The sequence below is a fragment of the Megalobrama amblycephala genome, linkage group LG13 (genome assembly GCF_018812025.1).
Source record: "Megalobrama amblycephala isolate DHTTF-2021 linkage group LG13, ASM1881202v1, whole genome shotgun sequence".
NCBI lineage: Eukaryota > Metazoa > Chordata > Actinopteri > Cypriniformes > Xenocyprididae > Megalobrama > Megalobrama amblycephala.
This window is the reverse complement of record NC_063056.1, coordinates 34,219,248-34,235,924: the sequence shown is the minus strand read 5'-3', so window position 1 is coordinate 34,235,924 and position 16,677 is coordinate 34,219,248. Positions and strand designations below refer to the sequence as shown.

The 16,677-nt window shown below is 38.9% G+C and overlaps 1 protein-coding gene across 1 annotated transcript in view; it reads right to left on the bottom strand.

Annotated features, from left to right (window-relative positions):
• Positions 1-16,001, bottom strand: part of efna3b (ephrin-A3b) — a 69,659-nt gene extending 53,658 nt beyond the window's left edge. Inside the window, exon 1 of the mRNA XM_048153487.1 lies at positions 15,207-16,001. Within this exon, the coding sequence (XP_048009444.1) occupies positions 15,207-15,313 (107 nt within the window). The 5' untranslated portion in view covers positions 15,314-16,001. The remainder of the gene's footprint in view (positions 1-15,206) is intronic.
• Positions 16,002-16,677: the final 676 nt, after the last annotated feature.

Below are 16,677 nucleotides of genomic sequence, written 5' to 3'. Positions count from 1 at the left end.
TAATAATAAAACATCATCCAGGTAAACAAAAACACCTAAAACTAGGGGTAGACGATTAGTTATTTTAATTATTTTAATTTATCTTTGTTATTAAAAAAATAAGAACTACAAACAATAGAACAAATACAATAGGACAAATTCTTCTAGGAAATAGCATTCAAGTAAGAAACAATACAGAAACTGAATCATCAAATGTAAATCTAAAACACTGCATAGTCTTTACATGAATTAAATATACATTGATTCATAATAAATCTAGACAGCAGCAAGTTTACTGTATTAGGATACTGTTCCTTTAAGACCTAATGCACAGCCACGAATCCTACTGAAACACATCCGCTTTCTTTCCCAACTGATAACGTTCACTTAAGTCATAACCGACTGTGTTTACATGAATACTCACCAAGACAGACATTTTGACACAACAGTGTGTGTATTTGACCGTTCGAGTGCAATAAGGCGTGAACTGAAGGGATCGTGCGCTGTCAGAGAGGCGGCTTGTGTGCACGCTTCGGATGTGTATGTCAGAGAGCAGGCAGCGCAAGACCGCAAGGAGTTGTTTTCCGCAACTTATTGCGGTTAATAACTCCTTTTTAACGTCACGTAAGTAACAGTCACATGCCCAGTCTATTCACTGCTATATGCGTTTGACCTAAAACTTTGACTTTGTGCAACGTTTTGTAGTAGCCTATTAAAATCATTCATATATTGCATGCCGTTGCAATATATCGTGCAGCCATAGCTGAATTCTATTCTTAAAATGTCTGATACATCTTTAAATGGCAGAAATAGAAAAGCATATTAGTATGTTATTCCAAATTCAGCTAATGACTGTTTTCCAACTCGTTTCCCAAACACTCGCTCTATCTGCCATTGGTCAGCTAAACAGATAGCCACACCCCTAAACTCAGTTGAGCCAGTGTTGCTATGTCAGCCTGGTCAGGATTTTTAAACAAACAGAGCAATTTGAAAGTCCCGCAGAGCCACAGCGTTTACAAATAGCTTACTTACAGTCGTCTCTACATATTAAACTGTAAGAAAGTATTTCAACATCTAAAAAAAATAAAAAAATTACACACTCCTTCTCCTTAAGGCACTCTTAATGCAGATTAACCTGATGCGTAGACAAGAAGTAAAATGAAAGTGTCATTTAACCACTGCTAAAAACCCTGATCACGCGGCGGTCACACTAAACTAACATGAAGCAGCAGTAACTGTGATTATAACCTGTTTAAAAGCCTCTGCTTTTCACCCTCTTCACGTTTACATTTGCATATACGATACTTTGTGAATTAGCGTGTCTGTCTAGATTAGTGCTACTCGATCTCCTACTTGTGGACTTGCGTGTGTGTTCAAATGGATCACATGAGCCAGTTGTCTTTTGTTGATGTAAAAAGAGGGCAGAAAGCCTTCAAACCACCCAATTTTACAGAACACACACAGACAGGGATATATCCTGCTGTCATGTGTCTGTATATCAACGTGTACACGAGTCCCAGGCAGCATTTCACTATATGTGTGTGTGTGTTTGAAGGCTTTGAAGCCTGTCTGTGTGCAAGATAGCTGTTGTTCTGTGTGCCAGAGCTCGAAAGAGCAGAGTAACAGGAGAATCAGATAGAGAGAGACAGACAGACAGAATGAAAGACTCCAAATGTTCTTTTTCTCCTCTATTCATTAAGATGAGATGGCTCTTCCATTGAGCGATTCACCTCCATCAGCCTGCTGGATTTAAATGAGCGGGAGTCACGGCTCTTCCTGTTCAAATCACAGACATTTACACTGCTCACTTCCCCTTCTTCAAAAGACAAACACACACAGATAAAGAGACCACACACATACACTCAGAGGGACCACACACACAACCATACAAACTCATTCATTACTGGGTATATGCACGTTTATGTCTGTGTGTGTGATCTGAAGCACACTTAATGTCTTTCTCTGCAGAAAAAAATGCTTAAACCAGCCCAAGATAATTGTTGGCTGGTTTTAAAGAGGGATTGGGCATCTGTCAGCTGGCTGCTCTGATCCACTTCAAGCGAAATTGATGAACAAATGTCATGTGATGTCAGTTCAAGTTGTTTGGAGTTTTAGTAGTTTGATACTTTATGGAAAAGTTCACTCCGGCTGATAAACACCTTCGAACTATCGAGGTCAGATGCAAGTAAAAACATGAACACACTGGAGAGGTACTTTATAGTAGAAATTGACATTTTAATTCTAATTGAAAGCGACACTCACACTGTTTTTCATGTTTAATACTGTAAAACTGCTTGCTTTAAAGTGCCCCATTCTGCTTTTTCAGATATTATCTTTCATGCAGTGTGTAATATAGCTGTCTGTGAATGTAAAAGGCCTGCAAATTGCAAAGTTTTAAAGATCAAAGTGCATGATAAATCAAATTGTTGTCTCCAAAAAGAAAGAATCGATTCTGAACTGTCAAAACAAGTTGTCAGTAATTCCAGTCTCACTTCCATTACGTTGATACATAACAATGTAACAAATTTGCATAATGCCCACCTATGGTCTGAATTGGTCGCCCGTGAACAAAGTCTACTTTGACCTGCCCTCAAACACTGTAACAGTATTTGTATTGTCTACATGTTGTGAAGATGCTATTTTCTGCTCTGCAATAACAAATTCTCTTTGTATATACTTTAAGGATGAGGATGTGAAGAGTCCACAGCGATATAACAACATTAAAACCTTTTCTTTTGTACCCGTGATTTTACTGATGACTACTTGCAAGGTCAACTCAGGATTTGCAAAACGCTTGTCCAATAAATATGGGACAGCACACCCACTTCATTTGGACCAACCTGCTCCTCTGAATCACAATCTGTAAGTATGATTAATTATTGATGTATATATTTCCTACTGAGTGTTCAAAATACATAGTTTTGTTTATTTTGTGTAGTTCTCCGGCTAATCGGTTTACTCACATTATTACGGTCTTACTGAAATAGTTCTGCTAATCAGCTGTGGGCCCACTATTACCTAAAACGGTGTCAATTAATGCAGATTGTCTGTTGTTCTTACTACTTTAAGTCATGATAAAGGATGGAGCAAGATTTGTTCTACAAACTTTAATGTTACATCGGTCATTCATGTTAGTGCTCAGCTAACATGTGCACTGTTATTGATACAGTTAATGATACAGTTCCCACATGTGCAAAAAATACAAACACATCGGTTTGTTGATGGACATACACTTGTTAATGCTGATAGAGGCATCTCACAATTGATGCAGTTATTAAACTTAATTGATTGACAAACTGAGTAAAACGTATCACTGAGAAATGTCCTGCTCAAGTCATCCTTGCGATGGAGGTTTGGGTCGAATAACTAGTTCTCGAATTGATAATCGACACCATCGTTACTGTCCTTACACTATGTACAAACGCTGAGGATTTACAAAGCCAAAATTCAGCTGTGGTAATGAGCGTTTCATTTCCAGTAGACCAATTACAACAGAATGGGCCATCTGACCAATCAGAGGAGAGCAGGCTCATGGAAAGGAGGGGTTTAAAGAGACCGAGTCGTTTTTGTGTCTCTGAGAAATTAGGTGATGTGCAATGTATATTATGAGAAAATTAAAGTGTTTTTTGACCTTTGATGCATGTAAACCTGTTGTAGGAGACCTGCGAAACAAAATTGGGAACCTTTAAAATAGCATAATATGGGTACTTTAAAGCAAGATATTGTATAAAATGACGTGACGTGACTTTTTGTCACCACTGTCATTTTTGTGGACAACATCGGGATGTTCGTTAACAGCATGCCTCTTAAAAAATACTTCTTTTTAATGCTAAGCAAAGAACAAAAAAAGAACTTTGCCTTGAGTATATCGGGGCCTTAAACCATCTTATCACCAGCTTGGTCAGGCTCAGAGACCAGTTTAAGTTTAATCTGTTTTTTCTCAAGCTGTACTGAGGGGAATTTGCCTTGCAAATAGGAGACGTGAGCACTGTTCTACTCTTTGAGGCGTTACAAGTTAGAACTGACCATAAATCTCAAAATTAAGAAAACCAACTTTCAGATAAGAACTGAATCATGGCCATTTCACAAAAAGAGGGTTGACGAGACCACAGAGATGGTGTTTCTATGTAAATCATTTGTTTGTAATAAAACACAGTGGTGTGAGGCGAGAGCCGGTGTTGTTCGTTTCATCATCATGAGTCGTAGTAATGAAAGGTGTGTCAAACCTGGCCTGCTTTTGAAGTGAATAATTGGAGACTGGAAGAGGCTCAAAATACACATCATTTCCATCTGCATTAACATCCTCCCTGAAGTACAAAACAGACCCCCTCCTACTGCTGCACTGTCAAAAATGAAAAGTTGAGAAAACTAAAAATGCCATGGTGACATGATGAGACTCACTTTTCTCAACTTTCTTACCTCAAACAACTTTTTTTGTTTAACTTTGCACAACAACAACAACAAAGAATTAATTAATGCTGCACAGCATGCTGAGAACCACCAACCCTTTTAACAAATCGACCAAAAAAAAAACATTTTTTTTTAATATTGAAAATCTTACAATTTTCAGTTAGGCTAGCTGGGCAAACATCCAGGGGATTATGTACAGTATATTTATATATATTTGTATGCAGATTTGTGTATATTCAGAGCTTAGTAGCTGTAAATCAAAAAGTAGGCTACTTAACCAGAATTGGCACAACGAGGGGGCAAAAGGGGGCATTGCCCCTTCAGGTCAAACATGAACCACACTGTACATGTGCACATCAGTCTAATGCTCTTAAATTGTCACAAAAAGGCTTGTTTTATAAATATTATAACATTTGTTAGTTTAAATAGATGTGTAAACTTGCTTGATGAACTAACATTTCTAAGTATAAGGTTATACTTATATAAGGTATAACCTTTAGGTATGATACTACCTGGAACTAGGGATACACAAAATATTAATTAGGTTCTTGGCAGAGAGATATTTTTTAATGTATCATTATCAGGCCATATGGTATATAAATATTGGCCAATATTGAATTAAATAATTGTGCATTTCTGCCTATTTTTGCTCACTTAAAATTAGTTTTTAAACTATATGAGCAAATTTATTAACACTGTTAAATGTAGTCTTGAGCAAATCTCAAAATAAATATAAAATTTTCATACTGTACATTATAATGTTGTGATGCCTAAATTCACTTGTAGAAGTGTTTCATTTTAATTTTAGACAAAATAGTATAGAATTTTAATACTGACCATTTATTGGCTATTGGCCATAACATGAAAATAATTATCATTAAAATGTATCTGCCATAATTTAAAAATATATATCAGTGAAACCAAACATGATGGAACTAACTCCAAAATGCTCATAAGCACAACAGTAATTTATTGGATTATTACAGTGTGCCAAGACTGCTGGGATCACTGCTCCCATCATGCTCTTGGAGAGTGTCACACAGTTTGGAGATGTGTAATAAATAAAGAAATGGTATTCATAATGAGAATTAAAAAGAGGAGATGAATGAAATGAAGGGAGGCTGAGCCACAGAAGGTGAGGCGGGTATTAAAAACATTAAATGAATAAATAGTGTGATTATGAATGACTAAGTAAAGGCGCCGTTATAGAAAAGAAAGAGCATGGAACATCTTACATGGCATCCCCTGCATTCATTGCAACCCCTCACCATGACAAGGAATAAATAAACAGAAGTGATTGGTGTGATAAGTGGATGTGGTTATGCACAACTGCCTCATTCATCAACCTCAGTTGAACTGGCGTTATTAATTAAGACTGCTGCTCTTCACGTAGATGCAAACATTATAAAGCACATCAGGCGCACACGCGCACAGACCAGCTTCAACTCAATGATAACGCAAAGTTGATGAACGAGAGCCAGGTCTTCTCTGTCACTTAGATAGATCTCTCCGTTTACTCATGAATATGCACCGAGCAATTTGCATATGCAAACCTCAGACTGTTATCTGATTTATGAGCTTTGCTGTTCAGTCTTTCCATCCACCTGCCAATCAAATCCCTTGTTTGTGCACTGCTAATGACAATACAGGAAATAAGCAAGGTGGATGCTTATCCCAAAGATTTTAACCTGCACACAGCGTGAAATCAGTTCACCTCACCTGAACCAACCTGTAAGTGTAAGAGCCATCTGCACAACACCTGGACACACCTGTGCTCTCTCTTGCACACACACACACACACACACACACACAAATACACTCACACACCAGCTACACAATGACCTACGCATCCAATAATCTGCTGTACAGTAACTCTGTCTTACATACACTACCTTTCAAAAGTTTGGGGTCAGTATGATTTTTTCAATTTTTGGAACAAAATTAATTTTACTTTAGCAAATGTGCATCAAATTGATCAAAGGTGACAGTAGAGACATTTATAATGTTGCAAACAATTTTCAAATAAATGTGGACTTGTACATTTTCTATTCATCAAAGAAGAATCCTGAAAAAAAACTGTATTGTGGTTTCAACAAAAATAATAAGCAGAGCAACTGACTTCAACACTGATAATAATAAGAAATGTTTCTTGAGCAGCAAATCAGCATATTAGAATGATTTCTGAAGGATCATGTGACACTGAAGACAGGAGTAATTGGCTATTTTTTTTATTGCCATAACAGGAATAAATTACATTTTAAAATATATTAAAGTAGAAAAGTTATGTTATATTTTAAAGCTGCTGTAGGTAACTTTTGTAAAAAAAATCTTTTTTAAATATTTGTTAAACCTGACATTATGTCCTGACAGTAGAATATGAGACAGATAATCTGTGAAAAAATCAAGCTCCTCTGGCTCCTCCCAGTGGTCCTATTGCCATTTGCAGAAATACACCGCTCCCGGTAAGAAACAACCAATCAGAGCCAGGAGGAGTGTCTTAGCAGTGTCAATCAATCAAGCTCGCGTGCGCGCTGATCACACTCCTCTCATGCACAGCGAGTACAGGCGTCAAATTCAAGATTACCGGTGTGCCGCAGCTTTGCTTATGGCGAAATAAAACGATGTTATATGCAAAGGACCACCCTGAAATCTACAAGTAACCACGCCATACATAATTTGTCAGTCCTGTTTTGAAATTATCTTAGTTGTGTAGTTCTTAAAAAATTAAACAAATCAAGCAGGGATACTTACTTGTCAAGCAGAAATGTGGCTGACTCTGCATCGGTTTTTAATCCGTTCAGGACACGTAGCTCCCTCCACCTCGGAAAAGCCGCACCGATATTTACCCTCGTTTTATTTCGGGCTCTATCTAATTCTTTCTTTTTGGCTTTTTTATCATCGTCATCTGTCTTTTTCCGTTTACCCGTCTTTATTTTATGAGCAGGTGCCACTCGAGGAATTGGCAGTTTGGATTGTTTTTCCGCCCTAAGCAAAGCTGCGGCACACCGGTAATCTTGAAGCCTGTATGCGCTGGCGCTGTGCATGGGAGGGGTGTGATCAGCGCGCACGCGAGCTTGATTGATTGACACTGCTAAGACACTCCTCCTGGCTCTGATTGGTTGTTTCTTACCGGGAGCGGTGTATTTCTGCAAATGGCAATAGGACCACTGGGAGGAGCCAGAGGAGCTTGATTTTTTCACAGATTATCTGTCTCATATTCTACTGTCAGGACATAATGTCAGGTTTAACAAATATGTAAAAAATTTTTTTTTACAAAAGTTACCTACAGCAGCTTTAATAATTTTTATTTTATATTTTAATTTTTATATCAAATAATAGCATTCTTTCAAACATCTTACCAACCCCTTGCCAAAAATCGTATAATTATTATATTATTATATTACATAAAATATTATATTATAAAACAAAGTATACAACTACAATTATTTTGTGATTAATTAAAGCTTAAGTTTAAATCGTCAAAGTGCAGGGTGAGCGCACGTTTGTAAACTTCACCTATAGTAGGGGGCATATCTTCATATGGTCAAAATTTACTATTGCAGATTTACTATAGCTTTAAAATTTACAATTATTAAACTAAAAAAGGGGGATAAACTTCTGCAATTATTCAACTAAAGCATGTATTTAACATGGTGTAAACAAGACCCTTTTTCTAGTTCTAGTGTCTGGACAGCGATCCAACACCACTTCAACAAACAAATCCTCTTTCAGTTGTGCCATTAGTAGCGTCGTCTTATACAGTGTGTACTTTCTGAAAGGATTAGGGGGTCTGACCCCACTTGAACCCCTAAAGGAAGCCAAAAAAAGTTAAAATGTTCATATTACTTATATACTGATGAGCCAAAACATTATGACCACCTGTCTAATATGCTTTTGGTCCTCCGTGTGCTGCCAAAACAGCACCAACCCGCTTAGGCATGGACTCTACAAGAGCCCTGAAGGTGTCATGTGGTATCTGGCACCAAGATGTTAGCAGCAGATCCTTCAAGTCCTGTAGGTTGTGAGGTGGAGCCTTCATGGATCAAACTTGCTGGTCCAGCACATCCCACAGATGCTCAATTGGATTGAGAACTGGGGAATTTGAAGGACAGGGCAACACCTTGAAATCTTCATCATGTTCCTCAAACCATTCCTGAATAATGTGTGCAGCGTGGCAGGGTGCTGAAAGAGGCCACTTCCGTTCCAGGAAACACCCTAATCATGAGGGAATGTTTAGGTGTTTCACATCCACATGAATAGCCGGACCTAGGGTTTCACAGCAGAGCATTGCCCAGAGCATCACACTCCCTTCACCGGCTTGTCATCGTCCCACAGTGCATCCTGGTGGCATTACTTCCTCAGGTAAACAGCACGAACATACACAGCCGTCCATGTGGTGTAAAAAGCACTCATTGGACCAGGCAACCTTCTTAGCAGCTCCATACGCAGCTCCACAGCATCGTGCGATGCACTGTGTGTTGTGACACATTCCTCTCATAACTATTACAATTTTGTGTGACTTGTGCCACAGTGGACCTTCTGTTTGTTTTGACCAGACGAGATAGCTTTTGTTGCCCTCATGCATCGATGAGCCTTTGGCGCCCAACACCCTGTCGCCAGTTTGTGGTTTGTCCCTCCACTGTTGGTAAATTCTCACCATTGCTGACCAGAAGCAACCCACAAGCCTTGCCGTTTCAGAAATACTCTGACCCAGTCGCCTTGCCATAACAATTTGGCTCTTGTCAACGTTGCTCAGATCTTTACTCCTGACCATTTCTCCTGCATCCAACACGTTGATTACGAGAACTGATTGTTTGTTTACCATCTAATCTACCCAGACCTTAATACGTATGTGGCCTTGTTAGGAGATGATCAACAATATTCACTTCACCTGTGACTGGTCATGATGTTTTGGCTCATCAATGTATATACAAGCATATTTAAACAAAAATTTCAAATATTTCAGTACCTAAAAAATGCACACGCCAGGTCAGACCATGCATTTTCACCTAACAGTAAATAGATGCTCAAAAACAGGAATTACGTTCGCGTTGTGTATTCATGAATACAGTCATGATTACTTTCAATATAAATGTACATATACATAAATACATCACAAAAAACATTAAAGGTTTATTCCATAGTTTGGTGGCAATTTAAAAAAAAAAATTACACAACAAATTGTTTTTTTTTTTTAAGAAGAGCTAGTCATCTGAATGGTGTACACTCAAGTCACATGAGATGTGTACTCATAATAGTTTTCTTTTTTATTATGTAAGGTGTGGTTCACCCTCTTAATGTATTAATGTAGATACGCTAGTAGCATAGTTTTGTGTAGTTTGGGGATGCGAAGAATAAAAATTAGACAATGGAACACAATTATTATCGAGCTTTATCGGCGGAGACAGCGGGAGAATCAGTACATGAATGGCTGAAGAAGCAGAAAAGGTCTGAAGACCGAAGAGAAAGAAAGAGCGACAAAGACAAAAACATGTGTAAACATCTGTACGGCATACACAAGGTGGAAAGATTTGATGATGAGTAAAATATTCAGTAATGATGCCCAAGATGCTTTTTTTGTTGGCAAATAAGTGAATTAATTATTGTGTAAACGCTCTCTATAAACTCATTATTATCAGTCTAATTTACATAAAAATCCACATTGACAGACCATACACTACTGTGGTATCCATACTTAAAGGACACGAAGAACAACGATGATAACACTAGCTAAAGCACTATTGAATGAATCTTTAAAAAAGACTGTAAGATAGTTAACGTTTGGGCTACTGTGCTGGGGGCAGCAAAAAATCATTTGAATTGTATGAGTTAACTCTTGTCAGATTGCACCCGAAAAAGTAAATAGAATTTTTTTTTAAAATCTAGACCCTTATATACAACCCACACCCTGACACCAAATTTATTGTACAATTCCCATACCAATCTTACATAATTCATGACAATAAACCACTTCAAAAAGGAAAAATGTGAAGTTACCTTACCTGCTTTAACCCTTAAAATGTTCTTCTAATGGGTTGATTCTAAAGGTTGATTCAATCATATAAATTTTTCAATCATATTTTGGACTTGAATAACACAGCTGAGTTAGATGTTAGCACAAAAACAAACTTTGATAGGCCCCACAGTTTCACCCAACACTGATTTGTAGTTTTAATGCTGTCTGTGTTCAGACCAGGATTGTGTTTTCCACTTGCGTTCTGTAATTGTGCTCTAACAGAGCGGAGCTGTTCGCCCCTGGAGTCCATACGCACTTCACCTCTACTAACATTACACATGTGTTTACAGTGCTTTTTCTCCATTACATACCACAGCGTTCCCTCATGTGACTGTAATGAAGCATTCACTGAGAATGTGTGAACAGAATCAATCCTTTCGTCAGCAGAATGTGTGTTTGCCAAGGAAAACCAGCAGTTCGTATGTATTTATTCAACCCTGTTTTCTCAATTATGCATCTGAGACGGTTCAGTTTTTCCGGGACGCGCATCACTGGAGCGAGAGTGTTGGGCCGTTAGGATCACTGCCCACACCGCGCTCAGTAATTGTCAGTGTGTGTATGTGTGCGAGCTGAAGGTACACTCTCAGCTATAACTCTGTTAGAAGATGAATGAGGAGGCAGTGGTCTGGTTGCTTTGTTTTCGTTTTTTACCTCATAGCCGACGGCGCCTCTCTTACTGTTTACATCAAACGTGCTCTGCTCGAAACAAAGACGTTTAGTTGTAGAACACTCACACACACGCGCTCTGTATCACACCCCCGAGTCAAAACACTATCCAGAGAATACTAGCTTGTTCGGTGTAGTCCACGGCGAGGAGAGACAGAGTGACTGTGCAGCTCTGGCTGTAGACCCAAATTCAGCACACTGACCACAGCTATTAGCGCTATTAGCATGCCGTGCTACATTTAGGCTCTGACTCCTGAGACTAAGCGGACATATAGCGCGAGAATATAGTGCGACATTCAGCAATACAATGCTTAAATATCACAGCTCTAAATCGCTCTCTCTGTGCTGTATAACTAGGCCAAGCTGAGGTAACAGGGTGTCATCAGTGTTGCCGAGCAGTTATGGAGAGAGAGGGAAGTCTACACATATACACATATAATGCTAGCTTACAGGCTAATTTCCCCACACACTTTTTTTTTTACCAAAACAAAGTACACATAAAAATAATGAGGAACACTGTAGCTCGTAGTAAAATGGGGCTAATGTCCACACTTTCTACTGTGCAGTGGGCCGAAAGTGTGTAATAGCATTTGCTGTAGAAGTCTTATTAAACTTAATCCTTGAAAATAAGACAGTTTAATTTGGTTTTATCACGTAGCATATCCGCCCCGTGCTGCTACCGATGCTAATGCAGTTAGACGGCTCTCTCTGTATGCTGAAACTGGGTGGAAGAGGCACTTTTCAATTCTCTGCACAGTGAGAGAACTCTAGTGTAAATCTAAAAGCACATGGAGGCACAGATATAATCCTGTAGCGCTAAACACCTAAGGCGTAAACTGGCCCACGCGAAATTGGCGTGTGCAAAACGGCCCTTGCATGTTGTTTAAATAAATATTTTGACTATTGCTTCGAGCAACCAATAAGACTGTACTAGACCTTTTTGCCATGAATTTTCTTCACAGATTCTAAACATTCTTTAAAAAATATCTGTGAATTTTGCCTTGCTGTAAGTATGTGTGATTAACATCAAAATACTATACGTTCACACTGTATGATTTCGGCCAGAAATGCAAATTTTGTGGATTGTAAAATATTTCCCTTTATGTAGGTCAGTAGTTTTTATCCATTTTGACTCAAGGCCCTCATTGTCCAATACAAATTTCAAGGTATAGATAATGTTTTATTAACAAAGTTTGAGAGGAACGAGTTCAGTCTCTTTTAAAAACTAATTTTTTTCCCTGGCTTTTTTGTTGGTCCTTATTTATTGATATTTTGTCATTTAATGTTATGCGGTTAGATGTTTGTGTCAGAGCCGTAACCACCATAGACAATGAGGGGGACAAGTCCCCAAATTAGAAATGGCCAAACTGCCAATATCATTGATGCTGCTCTGCTACTCTATTATGCACCGCTCCATTTGTTGTTAGGATGACAAAAAAAAAAAAAGTTTTAAAAGTTGCATTTTTAGGCTGGTCTGCCTCAGCGGTCATCACTGTCAGAATGAGTGAGCTGACCAATCAAATCAAAGAAGGCGGGGCTTACTGTTCACAGAAGACAAGTGCGAATTCCAATGCGACGCTTTTGTTTTAGCAGTGATAGAGTACATGGCGAGTATTAGTAAGTAGCTAAACATTTAACATTTTACAACTGTTTTATGATTGAAATTTTCAGCGATAGACAGTGATATCCAGTGATGCAAACTACTCAACATTTTATGAAATTTTGCCGTTTTGAATTGAAAACATGCTATTTTTTGATTAATATGATAGAGTAATGTAATTCAAAACTGAATGTGACGAGACAAGAAACGTTTTGCGTTTTTGACATATTAGACATACAAATTAAATATATTTCTTAAAAAATATTATTTGCAAATAGTTTAAATTGATTACTTAACTACAATAGACCTATAACTTTTGCCGTTCTTATTACTTTTTCGTTATTCCCTTAAATCCCTTTTAATCTTTTATTATTTAATTCTTAAGAAAAAAAAAAATAATTCATGCCCCTCCCCCAGTGTTCAAGACATGGTTACGGCCTTGGTCTGTGTTGTATAATATTGGTGTGTAATGTATGTTTTTGCTTTTTGTGCATGTTTAAAAAGTGTTACAGCACATTGGTCAACTAACTGTTGTTTGTAATTGTGCTTTAGAAATAAATTGGCTTGCCATGTCTTCAAATGATCTATCCAATCAGCACAAGAGGAGGCCGACTCACCTATGTTTCTTGACAGTTTTCTGCATCCCTCCACCAACCCGACTCCTCACTCTCGGCTGGTTACTATCCCATCCACGGCTAATCTGGGTTCGGGGCAAATTGCGAGCTCAGAGCCCTCCCTTCGGACAGCACGCCAAATACGCATAATCTTTTACTCTATCTGATTATTTGTAAGTGTGAACTCGTGAAAATAATAACAATATATTCATTTGAATCATTTCAAGTCATTCTAGGGCCCACTTGGAAGCTTGCTGAGGCCCCCTAGTGGGTCCCAGCCCCTTTGTTGAAAACCATTCAGACTGTAAGTGTTTGCATAAGCATGGCTTTACTGAGATAAAATCAATTAATTCTGGGAGGATGTGCGAGTTCTGTCAACCTACGAACACAGAAATTACTTAGCCACATGGCCATATTCAAAACAGTGGCGATATAATGATCAAATAGTCCAATTAGTAAAATGTGAATTATAAAATGTTTATATACAAAGGCCCAAACCGCATAGGGATGAAACGCAAATTTATATCTAGGGGGTGTTCAATGTCGATTTTAGGACCATGAAAATCATACAGTGTGTGCCCGGCTTAAAACAGGCTCGAGATTTTCATATAATCACTGTAAAATGTGTGAAGGGTGATTGAGATTTAGATAAGAGTTCCTGTAAATAAGAAGCTCTCAGGCAGGTGGGCTGCTGCAGGTCCATGTGTTTAATTTGATTTTGATTTAGGCCAAATTTGTATTCTGCCCCAAGCTACTTATTAGTGTGAACAGTACCTGTAAACTAGGCCAATTCCTGCATTGTTTCATAGGTTTTAAACCCGGTAGTGCCAGATGACAAACTAACACACCAACACTCCCATCTATATCCGCACCGTTGCTCTAATTTACCGTTCAGTCAGAGCGTGACCTAAACACCTCAGTCATTCTAATATAAAGTCAAATAATGAAGTGTGAGAGAAAGAGAGACTGAGAGAGAGTGTGTGTGTGACAGTGAGAGATGCTGAGATTGAATGGTGTCACAATGCAGGCATATTGAGGTCATTTTGAAAAAGTGCTGCTAATTACAGCAGATGGAATGAAAAGAAACAGGGGACTATACACTGGGCTCTATGTGTGATGCTGAACGAAGGAGGAGAACGAAAAGCAGAAGGGGGGAGACAGACGGAGACTCCCTGAGAGAAACATACGGGAGTGAGAGAGAATGGAGAAGTGATGGAAGGAAACACACAAGGAGGAGAGAGAGAAAGAGGTTCCGTGAGGACAAAAGCGCAAACCTAACATATTTCTAGCACATATGTAACTGTACTAGACTATTTGGGGCAGAAATCACTCCTATACATCTAGAGTTTCAAGTGATCATTTCCATGTTTTCTGGCCGACTTTGACACTACAACTGAGGCTTGAGGTATAAAACTGTAAAGCTGATTTGTGTCAATTACTTTAGTTAAAAGCAAATGAAACAAAGACCTCAGATGAGCTACAATTTGAATCAATTTGAGGCACTACAAAGCGCTACTATTCAACAAACATAACCTGCATGTAGTTATTTTCAAGATCAAGAAGTTTAGAAAATCTATCACAAATGCATTGATTATTGATTATTATATACATGCATTGATTATGGTCATACAGAGAGATGCACAAACACCCACAATACACACAAACATGACACATCCCAAAATTGCTCATGTCCTGGTCTACTGATGCACCTGCCCCATAAGGGAATCCCAATAAATCTAGGTAAACTGGTTTCAAAATAGATAATTACGACATTTGGTTTATTTTTGTAGCTACTCTTCCAGCTGAAAAGATTTTAAAGCGGGGTTTAGCTATTTTTAAGCATTTTTTTGAAATCTGTTAAAATATAGTTTCTAATAAATTAGGCATTATTAGTGGAAAAATGACAATAAAAGCTACTTACAATATGTTTGAACTGTTCCAGTGTACAGCGTGTCTGGCTGCAGTCACCAGGTCAAAGTTCGTGCAGGTGAGCGTCAGAATAAAAAGACAGAGCGCGAAGAGTGCCATAATCCCTCGATCTCTCGCTTTTCTTCCCAGTCTTGCAAGATCTTCTCACCCCACGCGACTCTGCGCTGGAACCATCCCGTTCGGTAAAGAAGGACAGGAAGAGATGCGACCTAAAGCGCAGCTCGCTCAACTACTTAGATACGGGTTTTCGCAATCTATATGTTATGTTATGTGTTTAAAAAGTCAGAATCCATGACGAAGACCCCCTCCCTCAGTCCCCATGGCGTCAACCCCAATCCAACGGTCCGATAGGAGACCACCGCTGTTCGCGCGCTGATGGATCTCCGCGGACGGAGCAGGGAGATGCAGGCAGCTGGGTGGTGGGAGTTTAAATGCGGGAAGGAGAGATATATGTCCTCACCGTAGCGCTGGAGAAACTCGTGAGATAACGAGGCTCCGTGATTGTAATACTATGTTCTCTTTCTCTTTTGTTGATGCTGCTCGTGAGATTGTATCTGGTTGGATGCGCGTGGAGAATCCTGCGCGCGGCTGCGGGATGTTTCACACTTACAATTGTGTGACGAACAAGTGCTCGAGCGAGTTTTATTCGCTCTCTTTGGCCATATCCACTGCTCTGCTGCTCTCTCTCTCTCTCTCAGACACACACACATACACACACACACACACCAGCGCGCGCTGTTTGGTAGGCTGTGCTCGTTCAGTCACCAGCTCCGCCTCCTGCCCAGGACAAAAGCGCGCGTCCGTTGGCTCCAGCTCTCGTCTTTCAGAGATGCTTTCAGACAGCAGCGCTCGCGACGGAGGAGAAAAACTTTCATTTATATAGGCTAACTAAACAATTACTATGTGGACCGTTCCTAGTGCAGTTTTAATTACCTACCACCACAATCCTCTTACTGTCTGTCAGAGTGCAGTGCTTTAATATCCTATTATCCGCAAACCTCCATCCTTCTATCCACACCTGCTCTCTCTCTCTCTCCAGACAGTGTAAGTCTTTTCTAATATGGAATAATTATGGGAAATCCTCTTAGGAGGGTGAATGGATTGATGGATTGGCTCATCTCTATCTCTGTCCTTCACTCATGGGATCTACTCATCCACACATAAAGGATGTTGAGCTGATGTTAATGTTCATATGATAGTAATCAGTCTCTCGTGCTCCTGTGTGCGCGCGTGGAATTTGTTTTATGTTAAAATTGCATCAGTATGAAAGATGTGTCCCTTTTGCCAAGCCTGCCATAATTATAAACACCTGTACACACATACAAACACAACCCCTATCTATCTATCTATCTATCTATCTATCTAGAATGTATATATACAAATGAATAGAAAATGCACAAATACAGAAATAGCTGGAAATATAGTTACAGGAAAAGTGCTATGTAATATTTATTACATGAAGG